The sequence below is a fragment of the Benincasa hispida genome, chromosome 2, assembly GCF_009727055.1.
Source record: "Benincasa hispida cultivar B227 chromosome 2, ASM972705v1, whole genome shotgun sequence".
NCBI lineage: Eukaryota > Viridiplantae > Streptophyta > Magnoliopsida > Cucurbitales > Cucurbitaceae > Benincasa > Benincasa hispida.
In genome coordinates, this window is record NC_052350.1 from 46,916,893 (window position 1) to 46,942,335 (window position 25,443).

General features: G+C 30.6%; 2 protein-coding genes across 4 annotated transcripts; both read left to right on the forward strand.

Annotated features, from left to right (window-relative positions):
• The first annotated feature begins 325 nt into the window (after positions 1-325).
• On the forward strand, positions 326-2,779 carry LOC120071751. Of its 3 annotated transcripts, XM_039024127.1 has the most exons (4): positions 326-588; positions 706-968; positions 1,063-1,092; positions 1,925-2,779. In XM_039024127.1, the coding sequence occupies exons 1-4, from the start codon at positions 565-567 to the stop codon at positions 2,016-2,018; spliced, it is 411 nt and encodes a 136-aa protein (XP_038880055.1). In that variant the 5' UTR covers positions 326-564; the 3' UTR covers positions 2,019-2,779. The 3 variants fall into 3 exon arrangements, 1 of the variants encoding a protein (XP_038880055.1); XR_005480331.1 differs by having other exon boundaries at positions 706-1,165; XR_005480332.1 differs by lacking the exon at positions 1,925-2,779 and having other exon boundaries at positions 1,022-1,274.
• Positions 2,780-11,358: 8,579 nt separating this feature from the next.
• On the forward strand, positions 11,359-15,855 carry LOC120072238 (mitochondrial dicarboxylate/tricarboxylate transporter DTC). The gene is made up of 6 exons (XM_039024653.1): positions 11,359-11,478; positions 11,735-11,818; positions 12,583-12,644; positions 13,236-13,597; positions 14,153-14,367; positions 15,376-15,855. The coding sequence occupies exons 1-6, from the start codon at positions 11,359-11,361 to the stop codon at positions 15,430-15,432; spliced, it is 900 nt and encodes a 299-aa protein (XP_038880581.1). The 3' UTR covers positions 15,433-15,855.
• The last annotated feature ends 9,588 nt before the right edge of the window (positions 15,856-25,443 follow it).

The window sequence follows — 25,443 nt, forward strand, 5'->3', positions numbered from 1 at the left end:
ATTCATGTAGAAACTATATATTTAAATTAATGTGAATATGATTCCTATTAAATCTATATAGTTTGATGAGAGAGATTGTTATTTGAATATGATTCAAATATTAATTTATATGTGATTTATATAAAAATCATAAGTTATATATTATATATGATATAACATATAATTTAATATCTATACATATTAAGTTAGTTAATATATACATACATATATATATATATATTATAATTCAAATTCAAATAGTTTGAATTTGAATTTTAAAATTAAAAGAGGAGGGAGTTATAAATCCCTCAACCCTCTCAACCGCTCGATACAGGAAAAACATAAGAGTGATAAAGTGGTTCTCGACTTCGTCTTCTTCCTCTAGGATCTCTATGATCTCTCGATCTCTCCTTATTCTCCTTTCACCAAAATTAAGTGCAAGCCCACAAACTCTGCACTATTCTCGTCCCTGAAAATAACAGAGAAGACCTCGTGGTGGTGTCCATTTTTCCTTGATGTTGTGTTCGTGGTGTCGGGTTTGGGAGATCAAGAGGAGATCAAGCAAGTTCATGCTACGGAGAGGAAATGCGGAGATACAGATCTTCAAGGGTATTTTTTCCTAATCCATTCTCCTCTCTAATTGCACAGTAAATGCATGCGTAGGTTTTGTTTATCCTACATTTTCATCGCCTCTGAATTATTATTGTTCTGTAAAACGAAAACCAGAGACCGATGCATTCGATTACTTCCACTGTGGGTATTCAAATTCCCTTCAAGAGTCACTCGCACTGCCGCTTCCAGTTGCCAACCGGCGCGTGTTGTCACCGATTCGTCATGGGTAAGTCTCTCTCTCTCCAGATCTATGTTTTTCCACACAACGTTACCCACAAACAGGGTTGCTCCACCGTTGCTTTCGATCATTTTCTACGCACCGTCGTCACTGTTTCTGTCATCGGCCGGCATCAGTTAAAGGCAGCATTGTCGTTTTGGTGGGTATTCTGGTGTATTTTGGTTGTAAATAAACCTTTTGTGTTGTTTCAAGGTTAGATACAGGGTTTATCGAAGGTTTTAACTGTTTTCCAGCGATTTGAAGACATTTGATGGACGATATCAGTTAAGTTATAGTTGGTAAAGCTTAGAATTTTAGAGCAAGGGACTTTTGGGTAAGAGATCCAAGCATTACAGAGTGAGCTTTCATGCTGGAATTGAAATTTATTCGTGGTTTATTGTTGGTTGGGGTTTGGTTGTGATCTTTTTGTTTTGAGATTCTACTTGTTAAAAGGTCATCTTTGCTATATTTGTTTCTTTCTACATTCAATTATTGTTTATATGTTACTCTTGAGGCTGAGTTTGAATATTTCATAACTCCAAACGACTGCAAATTGGTATTTGTCAAATGAAAATGGTTGCTATTAGTCTTTTATTTTGGTTTGATAGGATTTCCTGCTCGGATGGATAAATTGTTCCCATTGAGTTGTTTATGATTTCTATTGAGTTTGTTTATCACTATAACCTTTTTCTTATAGTTTGATGTTTCCATTGAGTTGTTCCCATGGTTGATATTCATAATTTGTTGGGTTGACAAGTTATTGTTTTTCTTGCTTTCTGCTGTCATTCAAAACATAAAGTAGTTGAGTTTGTTTTGTTGAGTTTGTTCGATTAAGTATTTTTTTTTATAACTTTGTTTAGTTATTTGTGTGTTCGATAAATCATGTTAGAATGTAAGTTGTTATTAGTCTTTTCTCTTTCTTTTGTCAATTTTGGTTTTTAGGTTGATTAGTTATCGTTTACGGTGCTTCTTGCTTGTTCAAAACCTCCTATTGTTGAGTTTCTTCTATTAGTTGTTTGTGTTTTGGAAAATTTGTTTAGTTTTTATGATTTTAGTTTATGTTCTATTCTTTAATCTCATATGCTTACATTTTCCATTTTTTTTTTTAGTTTTCAGATCTTATGTCTTGATGATGGTCTCCAATACAAAGAAGTTGTGGTTTATAAATAGTTTTGTTGATAAGTTGTTGTTCATGGTTTCATGTTCTTAGTCATTATCTTTGGTTGAGAAGTGGAGAAGGTGCATCTAACACAAATTGGACTTCATGACAACGTTAATAATAGTTACAAGGTAATATTTATAAGACATTTATCTTAAAAGTCTAACTTGTGTTTTGAAGTATTGGATTAGTTTCAATTCTTTTCTTTTGTTTCAATGATAATGTTATGTGACACGTGTATCTTCATTTTTTTTAATGTAAATGATTAGTTGATGTTTAATTTGTTTGAAAAATGACTTGGTCTTAGGTCTTTCTATGAATGAAGAGGTTAGCAAGAATTTTGTTAATGAGAAAAGTTTCTATGAAAGAAGAGGTGGGTGTTTGATGTATTTCAATATTTTGTTTCATTTCAATTAAGGTGGGTGTTTGATTATAGGTGTTTGTGTGAATGACTAAATCAATTTGTGTTTGTATGTTTGCGTTCATCTTTCTAGAATTAATTATTAGTTTCTATGTTGATCTTGAGTGCTTACTAATTTTTAAAGAAGATAAAAGCCTGGTGAAGTTATATTGAAAACATTCAAGACAGAATGAAATACTTTCGTAGGAAAACGCTTGAGTTTAAGTTGGGTGTGGTGAAGCCGGTGACTTCATTAGGGAAAAAAAAAGCTAGGTGTGGTGAAACTGACGATGAGACTTCATGAAGCTCAAAAAGACAATTATTTAAGGTCAACAAGTAATTTTAAAATTTTAGAGTCATGTACTTATTATGGTTACTAATCGTTTATCTTTGTAAGTTGAATATAACTTGTGGAGGGACGAATAAATATATTAATTTTGTTGAAGTGAATTAGTTAATTGTTATATTTTTTTAAAGTTAAGTTGTGTATAGAAATATCATATTGCTTTTATTATATCTATATAAACATTGTTAGTTAGCCTTCTTCGATGTTAGTCAGTACCCCCATATTGGTATAGTACAATTTTGTACAAATGATAATAGGTTTATATATTAAATCGAATATTATTTTTTAATTAACAAAATACTTTTACCGACGCTTACTTAGGTTGCAAAATATACTTGCAATGATCATTGATCCACCTTTGGCAACATAATTATATGTTGCTAATGAAGAAGTAATATAACATGCAATGGAAGAATTTAAAATCAATAAGCACTCTAATTATACTTAATTTAAGTTTTAAATATGCTACACAAGTAAAGTTCATAGGAAGGTTCGTGTTGTACAATACCTTTGAAGAACTCTCCACGAATTCAGTTGGATCTCTATGAATTTGTGCTTGAATCTTCAAGTAGACACCACCAAGATCTTCTCTACTAAACTAAAAAAGGAATGTGTGGTGGAGACACTCAAATTGAGTTGAATTTTGGATGAACTTTGGTGGGTTTTGAGGGTTTTCAAACCAGCCGCCTTTCAGTTAGAAAACTCAGGGATCTTTCTCAAATCTTAGCATGAAAGTCTAATATAAAGACCAATTTCACGCATGGAGAATGCCTGCATGTAGGACAACTCCTACTTGGGGTTATCATTGAAGAGGTAAGTGGAATTGGGTGATAAATCACCCATATGAGTTTAGTGGATTTTTCTCAAAAATTGGAAAATTTCACTAACTCATTTAATCAATTTTTGTAAAATTGATTTTCTATTTAAATAAACAATTTTATTTAAAAATTTTAATTTTATTAAATTAATTCAAAATAATTGATTTAAATAAAATTAAATTCAATTTTTAATTAAACTTTTTACTTAAATTATTATTGCTAGTTTAATATATTAATATTTAAATCATAATTTAAATATTAATTGATTCTCCAATTTCGTTCAATTTTCGATAAACTTAAACGTTTAAATTGTATCGTATACAATTAATTGGAACCCTAAAAAATTGAATTTGAACGTTTCAAATTTATAACCCTAATTTTATCCACCAATTTATGAGCTAGTAGAGAGACCTAATAGACCTACAGATCATAAGCTCCAACGAATTGTAATTAATTAGTTAAACTCTTTAAAATCGAATTAATCACTATTAGTTAACTATCAAGACATATCACTATAGCTCAATAGTTGCACTCTTCTCACTATAGGTATATTTCTGTCCATTTTAACCATAATTGGTAAGTCGATCCTTCACAGATCGTTCGTATTTACAATTGTGTCAAAATTACCGTTTTACCCCTGTAAATGCATCTTGCTCCTTAAGCTCCCACTAACCCTCTATCGAACAACTGATTCACAATACCACTTATGAATCATGTCCCTCTCTACCAAGAGAGGGTGGGGCCCCATCGTCCAAGACTAGAAATTAGCACTTAAGGGAACAACCTATCTGTTAATCCTAAGACGGGTAGAAGTGAATTCCATCTTGCAAGGCTATGTCCTCAGCTATCTATCCGGTCTTATCCCCAAAATGGGAGGCTTATTGAGTAGTGTTGTTTGGACTACTCTCACCTATGCAGATCAAAGTATAATCCCGAACAAACATGAGTTCATAGTTAGCTCAGGATTAGATCAAGTTATCCTAGGTTATTTTAGTATGAAATAGTCAAATTTAACAGTAAACGGTCGTTATAAAAAAAAAGTGACTATTTCGAGATCCAATCTTATGCAAACTCATAGCATAGGATGTCCCCACTCACATTTCTCTACATGAATTATCCGTGGATCACATCATTTGTATCAGAATACAAAATGAGCCGCATCCAATAGTATTACCAGGATGAGATACCCAATTTCATCCATATACTTATAGATCATTTAGGCTATATACTATAACTTGATCCTATTTATGTCACTATATAAAGTTAAAGTATTAATATTATAGCCATAGATTTGTTTATTAGATTTTCATAATAGAATGCAATATCAACAACTTTATTGAATAAAATACTCAATAATATTTTATTGATAAATAGAATGTTTAACACAAATTACGAACTGCGAGTTTTTAGGACATCCCCAACAGCTAAAACTTAACTTTCAGCGCCAAACTTGCAACATCATTGTATAATAGAAATAACAATAAATAATGTGTTGCTTAGTAATGCGTATGTATCAATAAAAGTTGTCTTTTAGTGGCGCGTGGTGAATTTGTAACAAAACCTCTAACTATGTGACCACAGTGGTATTTTTAACGATGCGTGTCTCAGCGTTGCTAATACGTTTAATGGCGTATTTTTATCTTTAGCAACATGTTTTTATGCGCCAATGTGATTTTTGTTGTAGTGAAAATGGTGGAATATGTTTTTATTTATTAAGTTCACATTTCAAACGAGTGTTAAGCATTCTAGAAAGTATGTATGTAACTAAATGGTATAAAAACACACACACACAATAAAATAAAATAATCCATAAAAATATACATATTTTTTAGGTTAACTCCAAAATGGTATTTTCACGAATCGTAATCAAATTATGTTTACAAAATGCATCTATAATTTTATTTTTTTTAGTACCACAACTACAAAGCCAAAGATCAAATATCAATACCATTGAACTGGACTCAGTTTAACATGATATATCTGTAAAATTGAAATTTTGATGGAGATATATACTACGATATTATTTTAACAATTGTTTTGGATGAGACTTAGTATGTTTGGCCATGAAGTTGGAGATGGGAGGTAGGAGTATTGAACTCCACTCGTTACTTGACCCAAAGAGTAGGTGGATCCCACTACTAAAAAACATCAATTTTATATTTTATCAATTTCTTACACTACGGACTTCAAGAGTTCATAACTCTCTACACTTCGTAATACTCCTTACTATTTCACTCATCATCTCGAATACCCCCTCTTAAGTTAGTTTGCTTGGCTTGGACGCAGTCACGTTATTCATGAACTTCCCTACCATAAAGGGTTGGTTACGTCTTCATAAAGCATCCAAACTTGCTTTACCTCTCCCAACAAAATTATTATTCTTTTTCCATTTTTTAAATTTGTTTGAGCAACAAAATTATTACTCTTTAAAATATTATAATACCCTTAACAAATAAAAAGCCAGATTGTCAAAAAATAAAAAATAATAATAATAATAAAAAAAAATAAAAAAAAAAAATAAAAAACAATACACGTCACTTTTAGTATTATTTGATGTTTTTATGTGTTTCCATTTTATTCACATTGTAGGAATAATTTGTTGTTCATATGCATTAAATAACAAATTGATCAATCAAATTGAGTATAATTAAAAAATAATCGATCAAAATTCTTTGAGATTGAAGATTCAAATTGTTTTTGAATCTAAAAAAGTCACACACTATCAATTTAATTAAATTGTACTTTAATCTTAAATATGTGTTGTAATATTTACTTCGATTCAACTTTATGTATGTCAATTTTAACAAAAGAAAAATAGCATATAAATCTACATTAATTTTGACCAATACACAAACAACCATTGAATGACTTTGTTAGAACTCGTAAATTGAAAAACAATATTACAATTTTTCTATTAAATTTTTTTCACGTGGTACATATGTTTCATATTAACTAAATGCAAAAGAAAAAAAACAATAATAATGCAAAATATTAGATAATTAAAATGAAAAAATAACAAAATATTAGATAATTAAAATGAAAAAATAACAAAATATTATATAATTAAAATGAAAAATTAACAAAATATTAGATTATCAATTACAAGGTTTGATTTATTTTTTTTATCTCATAATGTTTTTAAATAATTAAAAACATGGTGAAATTAGTAATTATAAAATGGATGTACTCGACTGTGAGACAAATTAGTTGTTTTTCTTCTTAACTATATGTGAGAAAAGAGAATTGAAACTCTAATCACGAGCTTATCATACATACTTAATTGAAATATGTTTAATTTGGTTGTTGTTGTTTGTCTTTTATATATAGGTTTAAAAAAATATTTTTGTCCCTAAATTTTCCTGAAAGTAACAATTTAATTCCTGAATTTTGGTTTGTAACAATTTCGTTTTTATATTATAAATTTTGTGACAATTTAGTTCTTATACTTTTGAATTCGTAACAATTTAATCCTTAATGTAATAAAATTCGTCAAAAATAAATTAATTTTATTATTTTATAATGTAGGTTTTTGTATTTTATAGAAACATCGAGTCTTTAATTAGTTTCTATCGATCAATTTATATAAGAAATATCGTTACATCTTTATATTAATTTCTTCGATGACGATTAAATTATTATAAACTTAAAAATATAAAGGTTGAATTATTATATAATAAAATTTAAAATATATAAACTAAATTGTTATATATCAAAATTTAGGAAGCAAATTATTATTTTCATCAAAGTTCGTTAATATATATATATATATATATATATATATATATGAAACAGATTTCCAAATTGGAGCAAGCGCCGGTTTCGGCCTTGAGAAGCGCGCCATTACCAAAAAATAAAATCCCTAATGTCAAATTACATAAATACCCTTTCAGTATTTATTAAGTTACCATCTCCATGATATCATTCGGTTTTTCAACGACCTAAATTTTAAGATTTTTTTTTTTAATTATTTATTTATTTTTTAAAAACACTCTTTTTAACATTATACATGTAAATTAGAATCTTACTCTCCCTTGTTTGGAGTTATGTTTTTCAGTTCATTACTCACTTTATTTTATATTGTTTTCTGGATTTTGATTTTTTTTCCTTACTACTATTTATTTCTCTTGCTCACAACACAGAATTATAAAGAGATTGTTTCAGTCATTTATATAGATTAGCAGTGTTCAAATGACCCGACAATCTAAATAAATTGGCTTACTAGACCCAAACTATAAGGATCGGGTTGGGTTAGTTTTAATTTTCGGTTGGATTGAGTTGAATTTTTTATATTTTTTTCGGGTTGGATTGAGTCCGGATTACACTTTTAAAATTTCGGGTTGACCCAATCTAACCCGAAATTCTAATATTATATATATATATATATATATATATATAAGATGTTTGTATGAAGTTTTCTTGGATTTTGATTTTTATGAAATTTTAGTTATTAATATGTGTTCTACACAAATTTAAGTATTTTAAGTTAATAAAAAATGTGGAAAAAAAAAAGAAAGAGAGAAAAAAACAAATAATCCTAGACTTAATTCAACCCGAATTTTAAGGATTGGGTCAAAGAACCTATTCGAGTCCTTTGCATTGCCAACTTGACCAATCTGATTTTTATGGATCTACGATAGGATTGATCGTATATTCCTCATTGTGTGGATGGATATTGACGAATTTATTATTGATATAATTTAACTAAATTAACTGTGCTTTTTTATCAAGTTAACTTTCGATGATACTTTTCTTGCCCTTGCATCTTTACATTTGGTTCCATTTATCAAACGTCTTGTTAAATTTTTCATAACGATGAAAAGTTATTAAAACACATGTAAGAAAAACATAAATAAGTTATTAAGTTTATCAAGACGTTTAGCAAATAATAGTTTTAAATTTGCTGTCTTTAATTTAAAAATACCATTGAAAATGCATTAATTTATTTCTTCAAATTAATAATTTAAATATTTTACACATTTTAACTATTCTTTAAGTGAAAATAATGAAAGTTCCATCAAAGTGATTTTAGACATTTTCGATGCTTTGTCGACTTAGAAAAGAATCTTACATCGTCTCTCTCATTTTTTTTTCTTATGTAATAAAAAAGTATTGAATGGTTATGACACCTTGGACGTAGAATGTAGATTTAGAATCTTGTTAGACAACTTTTTTTTTTAGTTAAAAAACCAAAAAAAAAAAATTTTGAGGAAATAACTTTTTGATTTTTAAGTACAATTGGACTGTGAAAAAAATGTACCTTGACGATGTTAATGCATATGCTCGTTTGAACAATAAAAAAAAAAAAAAAAAGTTTTAGTAATATAGAAAATAATATTAAATTTTGACAAAAAAGAAATGTTAACGTTAGATTGGAGGGTTGATTTGGATCGATTAAGCTTTCAATGGATTCTAAAATAAACTATATAAAAAAAACCCACGTTCTACATCAATGCACATCCATTCGTTTAAATTAAAATAAAAGGCCAATGCAATAATAAGGACAAAGTATTTTTTATGAGAGATAAAATAAATATTTTGAAATAAATTTTCATAAATAGAAAAAAGGTCAAATTATTTATACAAATAATAAAAAAAAATACAAATAGATATTGATAGACTTCTATCAGCGTCATCACATCGTATCAATGATAGACTTCTATAAATTTTTATTACCGATGATAGTGATTAAACTTCTATCCATCTCTATTAACTTCCATTGGCTTATATTAAAGTATATTAAATTTTGCTATTTTGGGTAATAGTTTCTCTTATTTTTCTATTTAAAAATAAAAGTGCAAATAAAATTTTCAAATATTCAAAGTTAAAACAAAATAAACATTAAATTTTAAACATACAAATTTTGAACGTATATCTAAACTAGTCAAAACATTTAAAAGTAAAATATAATGCAGCTAACTGACATGAATTTCTATTATCAACTTCGAGTGAAAATTCGACCCTTCATCCTACATATCATTAAAAAAATAAAAGGTCAAAAACTTAAGGGAGGCTTTGATTTAATTTTTCAAGTATTAATTTTGAAAATAAGTTATTTTAGAAAAAAAAGAATGAAATATTTGACAACCCCTCAAGCTCACTATTGAAATACTTTCAAAGTGTATTTCAGTTTTAATCAAAAGAATTCAAATAAAAATATTTTTTTGAACAATATTTTTTCTTTAATCAATCAAATCAAATCCTAAAATCACTTCATTTACTATTGAATCTGTTCTCTTTCACATATTTGTTGCCATGATTATATTGCATATTCAGACTAAAATTAATATACACCTTAAATACATGAGGAATAATAACCAATTCAACATCGAAATGCCTCGTCTAATTCCACATACTTTTTTAACTAGTTATAAATATTTTATTAAAAAAAAAGCAAGACATTAAAAAAAAAAAAAAAGAATGCAAGACAACATTTTAAGATCTTATCAAATAAAATAATAAAAAACAGAGTTAAATGAAGGAGAATAAAAAATTAAAAAAAAAAAAAACTATTTTAGCCACATTGAGTATTATCTCATTTTAGTGATTTTACTTTTTTTTATTTATATAAATTTAGTCCATGTATTTTCACCAAAACTTAAGATGTATTTAAAATGCTTTCAAGTGTTTAACTTTAAAAAGTCATTAGAAAAAAAAAATAAGTATTTGACAATCACTCAAAATAACTTTTAAAGAGTATTTTCAACATTTTTTTTTTTTTTTGTAAAGAGTGTTTTAAATAAAAATTGATTTGTTGAAAAATATTTTGTTCTCAAGACAATTCAAACGAACCCTTAAACTAACAACATAGAGTGTTTCTAAAATGTATTGAGAAAACATGAAGTGAATTTAAATATTTGTAAGTATATAAATTAAGACGACATAAAACACAAAGTACAAAAAGTACCAAAATCACACCAATATGAGGATAACACAAATGACCTAATATATTATCAACTAAGAGATCAAATGTTCAAATCCCTTTACAAAATCATATTAAATAAAAGGTTAAAAACACTTTTGATCGTTAAACTATAATAAAAGTAACAATTTATTTTATGTACTCAACAAATTGTAACAATTAAATTTCTATTGTGAAGTATTAAAAAAGGCTCATTGTGAAAAATATTAACATGATTCGATGAAATTTTCTAAAAAAAATCAATTTTATATAAAAACTATAAAGAATAAGTATACTTAATTTTAATAAAAAGTTTCTATCGTAGGGATTAAAATTATTATAAATTTTAAAGTATAAAATCAAAACTGTTATTTTTAAAGTTCAATATTGAATTATAAATTAAAAAATATAAAGACTAAATCGTTAGACCGAGTAAAAAATGTTTTTAAGCTTAAAAAAGATAAAATAAAATTCAAAATCCAAACATGCCGTGATTTGTTATGAAACAAAATGGGATTGATTAGGGTTATTTTTAACCAGAACATCTGTAAAAGGAGCCAATTTTGGGGGAAAAGGGCAGCAAAAATTGGAGCTTTGCAAATTGGTTATTAGCCATTTTCATTGATCGACGAGGAATCTGAGGTCCGCCATTGAAATCAACATCAACAGCTTTAAATTAAATTAATAGTTGGCCAGTTGCCAATTGCCGCTGAGAGAGAGAGAGAGAGAGAGAGAGAGATAAGCCAAGAAAGAAAAGGGTTTTTTGTAACACATTCCCATATAAAACCTCGTTTCTCCCCTTTTTTCTTGTTGTTCTTCGTTCTCCTTTGCTCTAAACCACCGCATCTTTCAAACCCAGATACCCTTTTTTTTAATTTCTTCTTCTCTCCCCCATTTGAGGTTTCATTCTTAACTTTTTATTTCAGCAAATGGGAGACGAGAAGAAGGCTAAATCTGTTGGTGTTTGGCCCACTGTCAAGCCCTTTGTTAATGGAGGGGTCTCTGGTATGCTCGCGACTTGCGTCATTCAGCCCATCGATATGGTCAAGGTACAACAAATCTTCAGATTTGCCTGTTACATCTGTAAAAGGATCGTGATCGATCAGGGTTTTGTTAATTATTGGTTGTAATTCACGTTGTGTGCTGAGATTTTGATTTTTCAATGAGTTGGGGATGGAATTTAGATCTAGGGGTTTTGGGGGTCTTTTCTGATTTCTCTCCGTATTTTGGCTGTTTTTGTACGGTCCTTATGCGTTGATGGGTATGTTTTTGTTGGTTTGATATTGTCTTTTTGATTTGGTTCAGGTGAGAATTCAGTTGGGTCAGGGCTCGGCAGGCGAGGTAACCAAGAACATGCTTAAGGCGGAGGGAGTTGGTGCTTTCTACAAGGTGGGTTTTAAGGATCCAGTTGAAGTCTGTGATAATTTGAATTTTACTGTTGATCTGGTGTGGTACATTGTAAATTACTGGCTTGGAGATAACTTTCTTGTTGTTTTGGTTATAAGATCTTGTTGTTTTGAGACCTTTAAGAAGTCAGGAAAGATTTGCTGGCTTGGAAATGGCCTTACCTACTCGATTTGTAACTGTATCAATTGTAAATGGTGAATCGACATTGGTTCGAGTTACCAGTTTATTTCTTTCCCTCATCCTACATTCCAATCATATGATGTTTTTGCAACTAAATGTTGAAACTTAGCTAGGTTAACACTCATGGATATATATAAGATATAAGTGCTTGTTTTTTGCATCATGGATGTATGTAAGGTATAAGTGCTTGTTTTTTGCATCATATATCTTGTGCTTTGTAATCTAAAGAACTTTTAATTGGGTTTGTTTGATGGTTAGGGGTCGGGCAATTTCTAAATCAGCTGAAGATTTATTGTCTCGCTTGCTTGTATGTGCGCTTTGCATGTGCTTGACTGCCTTCTACGAGGCACTTACTAAACTAAGAGGAAAAATAAAAGTCTGATAATTTCTGCTTGTATCCTTGGCAATGTTTAGGGCAAATTAGTTCTTCTTATCTCTCCGTGTGTGTGTGTGTTTATTTTTATTGTGGCAGTGTGTGTGTGTGTGTGTTTACTTTTATTGTGTTAGTTGCATGTTTATTTATATTATTCGCAAAAAAAAATTCTGACGTGCATAATGTCAAACAGGGTCTCTCTGCTGGGCTTCTTAGACAAGCTACCTATACCACTGCACGACTTGGATCATTCAAGTGAGTGTTATGCTGAATTTCATTTTCTTTTTTTAAAAGAAGTTTTCTGTGGTAATGAATTGTACTGAGTCCTGATTGTTTCGTCATTATCTCGCTGTAAGCATTTGACATGTAGATGTTTTGGTTTTATTGTGTTTTCTTATATTTTGAGGTCTGGAATGGGGAAGATGTTTATGATAACTTTGTTATCTTTACTAAAAGCAAAAAACTATTCTTTTATAAAAGAAAGTTGTCAAGAGAAACTTGCCCAAATTGAAATGTCAACATTTAGATCAAATATACTATTATCCAGATGACTCATTGATAGAAAGATGAGCACTTATATTTACTTAGCATTATATATCTATATTTTTGTAGAAGCTAGAAGATTGTTCAACTTACAGAAGGATTCTTTCAATTTTGATATCATTGCATCCAGATTCCTTGTTCCATTGTTGTACTCCATGGAAGTCTTGGTTCTGTTCTAATTAATATTTGATTGATTTTTCAATGTGATTAGTCTCTAGTTTTTCAGTTTCTGTCATCTTCTGATCAATATGTTTGATAACTTATTAATTGTTTAATGGATGTTCAATTTGTTCCGTTCGGCAGGATTTTGACAAACAAAGCAATTGAAGCTAATGATGGCAAGCCTCTTCCTCTTTATCAAAAGGCTTTGTGTGGGTTAACAGCTGGTGCAATTGGAGCATCTTTTGGCAGTCCAGCAGATTTGGCGCTTATCCGAATGCAGGCTGATGCTACCCTCCCAGTGGCACAACGCCGAAACTACAAAAATGCATTCCATGCACTATATCGTATTGTTGGAGATGAGGGTGTTTTGGCTCTCTGGAAAGGTGCTGGGCCAACAGTAGTGAGAGCAATGGCATTGAATATGGGCATGCTTGCTTCCTATGATCAAAGTGTTGAGTTTTTCAAGGATAACCTTGGTTTCAGTGAAGCTACAACAGTTCTAGGTGAGCTTCTTTGCACGTTTCATGATTGAAGTTCTTTGCAAGTTGTCCTGATAATTTTTACTGTAGGCCATATTTTGTTAGGATACCACCTAACAAGAATGAAGAACTAGAATATGTTGAAACATAAAGGTAACAGCTACAAGATAAAAACCAAATATAAGGTACTTGGAACTTCCCGTCTTGAGTTTGTCAACCTAAGTCCTAAATTACTCGACAATTGCTTGCTTTCCCTCAACCCCTCCATCTATTTACAACCAAATACAATAACAGACTCCCAAACTAATTACCCTTGTGCCCGTACTAATACCATACTAATATTCCTAACTCAGAATCTTACATCTTCTTCTTTTGTTATTCATCTCCATGCATTTTCCATCTCTATTCTGTATTTCAAAATTGGAAATTTGTCCCTCTGCCTGAACCTGCATCAGATCACCAATGGGAAATTTGCAAGTTAAAAAGTTCTGCAGAAACTGTTGGCAAGAACTGTTTACTTCTTGAAAGTTTGTTTCTGTGTTAATTGACACGTTTCTCTTTCTTTCTTGCTCCTCTCAGGTGCAAGTGCTGTTTCAGGATTCTTTGCTTCAGCTTGCAGTTTGCCATTTGATTATGTGAAGACACAGATCCAAAAAATGCAGCCTGATGCAGAGGGGAAGCTTCCTTACTCTGGCTCAATGGATTGTGCCATGAAGACCTTAAAATCTGGCGGGCCGTTCAAATTTTACACTGGCTTCCCTGTTTACTGCATTAGGATTGCTCCACACGTCATGGTACGATCTCTTCTAACCTCCTGCCACCCTATTCTCTATTTTTGTCGTCGTCTCGTCTAGACTCTAGCCTTCAGGTAGGTGAAGCCTCTACAAGATTAGTGGAGTAGGACATCAGCACAAAACCAAGTGTGGATCTTATCCAAGATCAGGGGGATGAGTCACGAGCATTAAAAAAAAAAAAAGCCTTTTTGAGAAAATTTGGTCCCTAAATTTCAAAATGTTACACATATAATCCTTAAGTTTTGAATTTAATTTTAGTTTAGTCCAGTTCATAGCTTTCGAGATTTATACTTTTAATATGTTGATTTTTCATTAGATACTCACTTTTTAGTCATTGGTGTTAACGTCCATTATTTAATTTTAAATTATTATAAAATGAAATTTTAATATTGATGAAAAATAGTGAATATTAATTTTAATTATTTTAAAATAATTAATAGACATAACACTGAAAATGAAAATTGAGTATTTAGTGAAAAATCGAGATTAAGTGTAAATCTTGAAGCTTAGGGACCAAATTGAAACAAAACTCAAATCTCAAAGATAAAATTGTAATTACCCTCTAGGCAATATCTTACCTAGTTGGAAACCCTTTCTTTAGTGGGGTTTTTGTGGGCTTGTTTTATTGTTTGCTCTGTATTCATTCGTTTTTTCCTCAATGAAACCCGTTGTTTTTATAAAAAAAAAAGAGGATTAAATTGAAACCAAATTCAAAACTGAAGGACTAAATCTGTAACATTTTGAAATTAGGAACCAAATGAAAACTAGATCCAAAATCTACGAACTAAAAAGATATTCTTCTCAAAAAAGAAGAAGAATGGATCTCGTCAAAGATTGGTGATGAGTGGGGGTGGGTCATGAGCATGAAACAAAGAGTTGACCTGATATGGAAGGGGGGGTTTGTTAGGGAGGATTGTTTGATGAGTCTCCCATCTATACTGCAATATAAGCTATTGATGATTATTTACTCATAATCTACTTCTAAAATTTGGTTATATGGCAATGCAGATGACGTGGATTTTCCTCAACCAAGTTCAAAAGTTCGAGAAGTCCATTGGACTTTGAGGTTTGGACTGACAATCTTAAGGAACATTTTTTTTTGGCCCTCTTCAGGGTTTATGTTGTGGTTCTTCATCTTGACAGAAACCGCGCCCGTAAAAGTCAGACTTATTATTATTATTATTCTTTTTTTTTTTTTTTTTTAATCAGTAGAGTTGAGGAACTAAATTGTGGCCATTAATTTTGGGTTGCAATTGGATTATAGGATTGTTAAAAGAGTCTAAAATCCCATTGAAAATTTTGGATTGATCTTGGTTCAGGAATCAGTGGGGGGACATTGATTTGATCAAAATAAAGGTTTGGGGATACTCTTCTTTTTGTTGACAAAAGAGATGCTGACATCAATTTTGTTTAACTTGGTTGTCATACTTCCTCAACTTCTCGAAAACCATGAAGTTTATGCATTGAATTTGATATTTTATCTCTTAATATAGATAATTCCATTATTGAACTTCCTATCTCTGTTGTTTGGATCATGCTTTTCTCAGGATGATGCAATGTTATGGATGTAAATTTTAGGTCTATGGCACTAACAGGAATGTAGGACCAAAATATTTGCGGTTTTTCCTTTTAGATCTAGTTAATTAATGAGGATGGAAATAAATATAGTAGAAATATCGTATACAAAGCTAATACCTCTATTTACAAATGTAATAAATATCGTATCTATTAAACTAAAATATTGTACCTACTTTTTTTTTTAAGCAGAATATCGTACCTTCTAAACCATGTTTTGATTGTCAAAATGTTTGTGATGGAACTTTTTAAGTGACTCAATACATATGTCTATCTTGATATCTTTTGAGAATTGTTCAAGATTCATTCTAAAACATCATGTTTAGGTTTATAAGTGGAAGACTTGTGATATAAAAATTGTCATGTCTCTTCTTATTATTTCTAGAATTTTTTTTGTACTTTACTTAAAAGAATCAAGTTTCGTTTTTGAGGATTTGTTTGGAGTTATTTTCTAGTGCTTAAAAAAAATTTAAGTGCAAACAATTTTTTAATCATTTTTAAGATTGTCTTTTGTCTCGTCTTTTTTTTTTTTTTTTTTTGGTCCAAATAGGTCTTTTGTCTTCTTTTTTTTTCTTTCTTGATGAGTGTTCGGATCAGTTTATGTGTATCTTGGCTAATTTTACAAGACAACTCAACTGATCTTTCAACATTTGAGTCTCAAGAAAACTCAATTTTAGGTAGATGACCATTATGGATTGGAACCTATTACCTTTTAGCTCTTTATCAAATTCAAACCTTTTATTTATCATTAGTTCAACTCATGATAGTTTTAATCACGATTTTTAAAACAATAAGATTAAATGGTAACTTCATATTTTCAAAGTCAACGGGTCCTTGAAATATTTAATTTTTATAAATGGGACGTTTCATCCAAAATCAAATACATAAAAAGGGGTTGCCCATATGAGCATAGCTATCCACCTCGAGTTATGAGATTCAATTCCACCTCCCAAACATTGTGGTTAAAAAAAAAAGTTTAAGTATTGTGTGGGTTCCTTTATGGTTCAAGTTTTTGTACTTTTAAAAAGTTCATTTTGGTCTTTATACTTTCATCTTTACTTCACTTTGGTCCTTATACTTTCAAAATATTTATTTTGATCCTTACACTTTCGATTTTGGTTCACTTTGGTCCTTGTACTTTTAAATTGTAATAATTTTAGTCCCTCTTTTTCAAGGAATTAAAATGATAACTTTATGAACTAATGTCGAAACTACAAGGACCAAAATGAACTTTTTGAAAGTATAGAAACTAAAATAAACCAAAATTGAAAATGTAGGGATAGAATAAACATTTTGAAAGTACTGGGACTAAAATAAATAATAATAATAATTAAGGGACCAAAATAGTTATTTTTTTTTAAAAAAAAAAACATGAAGGGGCTTTTTTTAAAAAAGGTGTTTGTACATTAAAAATCATCTTTGAGTCATATATTTCATAAATATCTTTAAATTTATTTTTTTTTCAAAGAAGTATTTTAGTGTTAATTTTGGATAGTTTTACCCTTTTCCATTTATTTATATTCCTTTTTTTTTTATATATATTTTTTTTCTATTTTCGAAGTACCCTTGATAATCGAGAGAGATACATTTCTTATGGAGAAAGAAAATGCATTCAATGTAATTTTTTTTTCATTTTTAATTGGAGAGATAAAATTCATTTAATATAAATTTATTCCATTTTCATTTGGGAGAGAAAATGACATTTAATATGATTTTATTTTCTATTTCATTTTTCATGTTGATGTTTTATATTATGTAATATATTCCATTGTTTATTTGGAAATGTTCTAACATATATATGAAATATATTCATAAATATATTTTATATGTACTCAAATACAACTAGTTTCACGACAACTTGTTGGTTTTTCTGGCTGTTTTACGGTTATTTTTAAGTATACCTTAGAACATTTTATAGATGCTTGTAAATATTTGGACCCATATATGAAATATAAATGTACTCAATAAATTGTTGTACCATACGAAAGTTTTGATATAACCGTATCCACATGACAGTACAATATAAATCACAATATATCATAAATTTTATTTCTATCACAGTATCCGTCGTAAATTTAAAGTAGTTGGAAATAAACAAAAATATCTACCACAGTATATAAAGCATAGATGGATCTCATGTTCAACACAAAATATATATATAAGCGCATTCATCGTAAAGCAATAATCTTAATACAAAACGTATCATCGTTTATATAAAACCAAAGATTATATATATCACAGTATATATATGTATATTTATTTCTTGGTTTGTATGCCTAAGAACCCTCCCCATCTTCATCTCTTCTTCTCCCATCTTCGTCTGAAAGATCCATTATGAGGAGATCCATGAGCGGAAGTGGATCATCCCAAATCCCATTTTTACATAATTCATAATTTTATAGAGAAACATACACATGCATTTAACCCAAATAATTACAGCATGCTTGTAAACCGCGAATTTTACATTTTCTACATAAGTATGTTTAGACATGAGGATATTATGTTAATTAATTGATAAATAAAAATCTATGGTTTAATTACAAGGAATTACGAACGAAGGAAATAAAAAAAAAGAGATTAAAGAAATTTATTAATGGAACTTGGCCGAAAAGCATTAAGATGCTGTTGGGTGAGGTGGCAGTTTGATATTCACATGGGAAGCAACCGGAAGTATAAAAGAAAGATGAATTTCAGAAGCTTGGTTTTGGTAAATGACTCGAGCAAATTAAGTGAGATTAGTGCCATTTGAAAGCTGGAAGAATCTAGTTTTTGAGGTTGATTTTCTGGAGGAAGATCTCACAGGAAGAAGGACGAAAAGTAAAGAAATTACAGAAAGGCCAGATTCTCAGATTAATCAAGGTAAGGGGTGAAGATTGGAAGCTACAGGCCAAATTACAAGAAGTTTAGGGTTGAAATTTTAAGGTAAGGAAGCTAACTCAATTATAAATAAGTTTTTAGAAGAAAGTTTCTTGAAAAGAGCTCTAGATTCTGAGTTATGAATTTTTGAAGTTGAAACAGGAATTCGGTGCGTATACAGACAGCTGCTTAGCAAGATTAAGCAAGCAGCTCACCATAGAGAGCGAGAGCGAGACAAAGAAGATGTGAATTTCGCTCAGGATGATAATCTCGCTAGTTTTTGTGTTGAATCTCACTCAAGAAGAGAATCTCGCTGAATTTTTTGTGTAAATCTAGCTGGTCACTCAAATCTCATTGGTTTTCTACCTAGTCTCGCTAGAAATTACACTAAATCTCGCTAATAATCGTAAGTCTCGCTAAGAATGGAAAATCTCACTAGTTTTGTGCCTAATCTCACTGATTTTTATGCCAAGTCTCGCTCAGAAGATGATCTTGCTAGTGATGATATCGTTGGTGAAGATCTTGTTAGTGATGATCTCCTTGGTGATGATCTCACTAGTGATGATCTCCCTGGTGATGATCTCCCTTGTGACAATCTCGCTAGTGTTGATCCCACTAGTAAGGGTCTCGCTAGTAAGCAAACTATTTGAAGCATCTTGATGACAATTCTAAGGAAGAATTATGTTGCTTCAGGTCAAGAGGAGCTAGGAGAAGCCTACAAACTGCTAAGAGCCCAGACGAGTAGTGAGTGATTATAAATGATTTATAAATGTTTTAATAATCCATGCTTCATTGACTGTTACTTTTATGCTAGTTATTTTACAAGAAGTTCCAAGCAACGCATTTTCCTAAAGTTTATAAATGCATGCTAGTTACAAAGTTTATGAAGTATGCTTTGGTACAATGGTTAAGCCATGGTAGCTCTCAAAAGAAGATTCTATGACATGTTTAAGTTACAAGTATTTGTATTATGTTTTGAAGCATATGTGCTCTTAATGTTGTTGAGCATGAGTTAGCAAATGATATTCTTATGAAAACTATGTTTTATGAGATCAAGTTTTCAGTAGGTTTGTCTTATGAAAATATTTTCCTATAAGGTATTTTCAGCTTAATACTGAAGTACAAGGAGAAGGTATCTAAGCTGTACTACCTAGTTTCAGTTATGTTATGATTATGATACTGAAGTACTTAGAGAAGGTATCAGAATAATTCACTTAGTTCAGTAATAAGCAGTGGTACCCTGCTTCAGTTATGATCCTTAACGTCAGGATCTAGTTTACTCTACGTGCACGTATGACAGTTAATCAGTTCAGTAGGATTGAACCACGATGGTTCTTTCCCAGCATTGGCTGAAAGGTGTTGAACAAAAGGGTTCTCACCCAAGCCCAAGCTTATGTTTGAGAGATTGAGCAAAAGGGTTATCTCTTAAACAAGGATATCCGACGTTGAGAAATCGAGCGAAAGGGTTTTCTCTCAACCGGGAATCAGTTCAGCTATATTTTTAGATACGATGGTTTTAAAAGTTTTATGTACACGTTTGCTTGGCAAGTTTTTAGTTTCAGTATTCAGTTTTCTAGCTTTCATTTAAGCATGAGATTTATGGTTTATTAAGTCACTCACTGGGCTAGTAGCTCACCCTATTTTTTAAAAATGTTTTTCCCTCCCCAGGTAGCGGTCAACTCCCCAGAAGCTAATTCTGTTGCTGCTTTTCCACTTAAAGACTCAAGGCTAAAGGAAGACTAGGTGTTTGTTCTGTAAATACTAGTACACATGTTTTGTGTGTATAAGGACTAAACTTAGTGTCATAGGCTTATTGGATTTTACAGTATACATAGTTATGAATGTGAATAGTAGCTATGGAACCCTGTTGATGTAAGAATGTTAAGTTTCGATTAATCTATTCAGTACGTTTAGTATGTTAAGCTTTGAGGTTGTAAATATTGTCGTTATCAAGTCATAAATGCATATCAGGGTTCTAAAGTAGGTTTAAATGTAAGTTAGGCAGTAAGTGCCGACAAGAGGGTCAGCAACTGCTATCATCACATACCTTTTTAGATTAAGAGGGTAATCTGGGAGGGGGTGTGACAATATTAATAATGAAATTGCAGAAAATTAAAATGGGTTTAAAAACCTTACCTTTGAAGACGTTCTTTAAACGAAATCCCAAAAACTAGAAAGGGAACAACCACAAGATAACCTCGATATTCTCTGGTGAGAATCCATGAGGTGTGGTGCTCTAGTGATTTTGGTGAGGGAAGGGAGAATTAAGAGAAAAGGAATGGAATTTCTTAGAGAAAAATACAGAACAATTATATATTCCAAAATCACTAACCAAAAGAGAGAAGAAGATGATCCATCATCTCCTTCTGTCAACCACCCATATAATACGTGGGTAGAGAGAAAATTGGGGAGGGAAGTTAATTCCCTCCTAATATTTCAAATATAAAAAATAATTTAAATTAATTAATTAATATAATATAATATATACATAATAACTAATTTATTATACATATATACATAATTATATGTTATATTANATATATACATAATAACTAATTTATTATACATATATACATAATTATATGTTATATTACATATAACATATAACTTATAGTTTTTATATCTTATCAATACAATATAGCCTATAGTTTCAATTTTCTATCACCAATGACTTTTAATATAAATTAGATTTACATTAAATTTAATTATTTGAATCCAATTCATATAATTAATATTTGAATCATATTCAAACATTTATTTTCTCTCTTATAAACTTTATATTATAATGTATCAAATACATTATAGTAATTATATTATATATAATTAAAATCAAATTAATTATGTTATTATAATTAATTCCTTCAATTAATTTGAACAATTCAAATTAATCCAAAAAATGATTCTCATTTATTCCCATTGAGCTATCGAGGGACCTCATGGACCTGTAGTTTGAAGCTCCAATGGTACGTGAATAATTAATTAAACTCTTTAATTAAATTATTCATCATCCGTTAATTGTCGTACACTTCACTAAAGGCCAGCAGCTGCACTCTTCGCACTACAGATATATTTCTGTGTCCATATGATATAACCAATCAACAATACGATGACTCTTCACAAATTGCTCGTAAGTATAACTAGGCCAAAATTACCGTTTTGCCCTGTAGTTACTGAAGGAACTCTTTTGAGGAGAACCTTGAGTGCAAGCGGATCGTCCAAATTTCATTAATTATCAAATACTAAGTTTATAGTAAACATACAATAGATATGCATTTAAATTAAATTACAACATGCTATATAAGAAATAAGTTCAAGAAATATCACCTTTGAAAAACCTTTCTTCGCAAATCCCTCGAACAGACACGAACCTCTTGAAGACCTTCTTCAACGAAACATCGAACAGAAATCCGGACACAACCACAATGGAGTCCTTGGTATTCTCAGGGTATGAATTCAAGAGTGGTGTGCTCTGAATATTTTTGTTTGAGGGAGAGTTTGGGTGGAGGAGATGGATTGAGAATTCTCTCAAGAATACCCGAACACAGAACACTTTGATAAAACTCTCAATCGTCCAACAACTTCAATGTTGAAGAAGAAGAAAAACTGTTTTTCTTTTATTCTCCTTTTTGCCATAAAAAACATAACTACCTACTAAAGTGGGTGGAGAGAAAAGGGAGGGAAGGGAGTTGTATCTCCCTTCCTTATTATTCAAAATAATAATAATATAATATAAATAAATATGATAACTAACTTATCATATTGTATTTATATTAAATTATATGTTATATTCTATAGTGTTAACATTGTATCACATACAATATAAACTATAATTTCTTTTTCTCTATTATATGACGTTTAACATAAATCATATTTATACTAAATTTAACAACTATGAATTACATTCATAGAAAATATATTTGAATCTCATTCAAATATTTATTTCCTCCTATAATGTATCAAATACATTATGACAATTATATCATATATAATTGAAACAATTTAATTATATCATATATAATTAAATCCCTCTATTAATTTGAACAATTAAAATTAACCCAAAAACTGATTCTCAATTAAATCTTTTTGAGCTACCAAGGAGACCTTATGGACCGTATGGACCTGTAGCTTGAAGCTTCAATGATATATGAATAATTAATTAAACTCTTTAATTACATTATTCACCATCCGTTAACTGTCGGGCAATCTACTAAAGACCGACAACTGCACTCTTTGCACTACAGATATATTTTTGTGTCAATTGGATATAACCAATCAATAGTACGATGACCCTTCACAAATTACCATTTTGCCCTTGTAGTTACATCTAACTCCTTAAGTACCACTGATCCCTCTAATGAACAATAGAACATAGTCCTACTATGACTAAACCCCTCTTGGGCCAAGAGAGGGTGTAGTACCACATTTTTTAAGACCCGGAATCAGCCCTTAAGGGAGTAATTTATCTACTTACCCTTAGTTCGGGGAAGGAGTGAATTTCATCTTGTGTAGCTGTGTTCCTAGCTCCCCAATCAGACGAATCCCCAAAATGGTAGGCTTGTTGAGTTAGCGATTTGTCCACTCTCACCTATACAAATCAAAGGACCGCCTTCATAGGAAGGAATTCACAACCGATTCAGGATTCAGGTCATGTGACCTATGGTCATCTCGGTGAAATGTAAGTCTCTATTATGAACGGTGTTATATAATGAGACTAAACATTTCGTGGTCCGGTCTTATACAAACTCCTTTGTATAAAATATCCCCGCTCGCATGTCTAATACATGAATGATCAGGATTAGATCATTTGTAGCACTTTACAACAATTGTAACATCTACAAAGCGGGCCATATTCATAGTGTCACCAGGATAAGGTACTTAACCTTATCCATCTACTATAGACCATTTAGGTTATCACTTAAACATGATTCATCTGTATGTCACTGTTGGGTTTTATGTCCTAAAACTCAAGATTTGTAAACAATAAAACTTATTATGAAAATTCAATAAGTTGTTATTGAATATATGAATTTCTTATTTTGTTTTAAAAATAAATCCAATAAACTAAAAGATCCCTGACTATTAGATGAGTACTTGAACTTTATGTGGAGACATAAAAGTGGATCAGGTTCGAGTAAATAGTCAAAATGGTCTATAGTATATGAATAAGGTTGGGTGCCTTATTTCTAGTAACACTATTAGATGTAGCCCACTCTATAGTTGTTACAAGGGGTTGTAAAGTATTACAGACGAAGTGATCCTAATTTGTAAATGTTATGACATGAGGAGTGGGGGCGTCCTGTGCAATGAGTTCGTACAAGATCGGACCACGAAATAAGTCACTCTTACTTTATAATGCTGTTTACTATTTAAGACTGACTATTTCAAAACGATGACCTAGGTAACTTGACCTTAATCCTGAGCTAACTATGAACTCCTGTTTATTTGGGATTATTCTTAGATTTGCATAGGTGAGGGTTGGCTCAACAACGCCAGCTCAATAAACCTCCATATCAAGGGTAAGACCAGGTAGATAACATAGGGTGCAAGATGGAATTCACTCCTATCTGCTTTTAGGGATAGTAGAGAGGTTGTTCCCTTAAGTACTGACTCCAGGTTTTGAACAAGGGGCCTCACCCTCTCATTGGCCTAAGAGGGACTCGATTTTTTTATCGGATTACAAACCAATTGTTCATTAGAGGATCAGTGGGACATAAGGAACAAAAGGTAATCTCGGGGGTAAAACAACTATTTGACCCAGCCGTTATTACGAATAACCTGTGAAAGGTTAACTTACTAATTATGGTTATATCGAGTGGACATAATATATCTACAGTGAGGGGAGTACAACTCTGGGCTTTAGTGGAGTGACCCATGGCGGTTAATTCAGTATAAAGAGTTTAGCCAATTGATCTCGGATCGTTGGAGCCCATGATCTGTAGGTCCACGAGGTCCCCCTACTAGCTCACAAATGAATTAGTCTTGGAGTAGCGTGATAAGTTAATTTGAAACGTTCAAATTAGAATTAAGAGAATTAGTAATTACGTGTTTAATTTTGGAATTAAAAAAAATTGGAGAATCAATTAAATATTTAAATATGATTTAAATATTAAAATCATGAATAAGGATTCATGATGGTGGAATTAGTATTAAATTAATTTAATATTTTATATTGAATTAATTAGAATTAATTAAATTGTTTAATTAATTATTTATTATTAATTTTATTAGAAAATTAATTATTTAATTAATTCTGTAAAATTGATAAAGATTTCATTTTTGAAAACAAAAATTGATTTTAGAAATCAATTAGAAACTTAAAGTTGAAAAAGATAAAAATGAAAATCCCAAAAAGTGGGATTTCTCCACTTTCCATTTCAAATAGCTCACACACATTCCACCATAAACTTGAGTCAATCTTCCAAGCATGAGCTGCAATACATGCAGCAATGGAGTTTGCATGATAGTCATGCAATAAATGAAGCAGAATGGGCAGAGAATCAAGCATGCATTTGATAGTTTTTTACTGAAAAAAACTTGAGGTTGAAGAAGGTCTTCAACCATGGTGAAATTGTAACCTCATCTCCAAATTTCCTTAATGCAAGCTTATTTTGAGTCCCGTAACTCAATCTAAGGCACCAAGAGGAT

What these genes read in the sequence shown, in the direction of transcription:
- LOC120071751 (XM_039024127.1), top strand. Translation starts at nt 565, where the DNA reads ATGCGGAGATACAGATCTTCAAGG. An exon ending in GGAGATACAGATCTTCAAGG is followed by an intron (nt 589 to 705) that starts GTATTTTTTCCT and finishes AACGAAAACCAG; the next exon opens with AGACCGATGCATTCGATTAC. An exon ending in ACATTTGATGGACGATATCA is followed by an intron (nt 1,093 to 1,924) that starts GTTAAGTTATAG and finishes TTTAGTTTTCAG; the next exon opens with ATCTTATGTCTTGATGATGG.
- LOC120072238 (XM_039024653.1), top strand. Translation starts at nt 11,359, where the DNA reads ATGGGAGACGAGAAGAAGGCTAAATCTGTTGGTGTTTGGCCCACTGTC. An exon ending in GAGTTGGTGCTTTCTACAAG is followed by an intron (nt 11,819 to 12,582) that starts GTGGGTTTTAAG and finishes AATGTCAAACAG; the next exon opens with GGTCTCTCTGCTGGGCTTCT. An exon ending in GGATTGCTCCACACGTCATG is followed by an intron (nt 14,368 to 15,375) that starts GTACGATCTCTT and finishes ATGGCAATGCAG; the next exon opens with ATGACGTGGATTTTCCTCAA.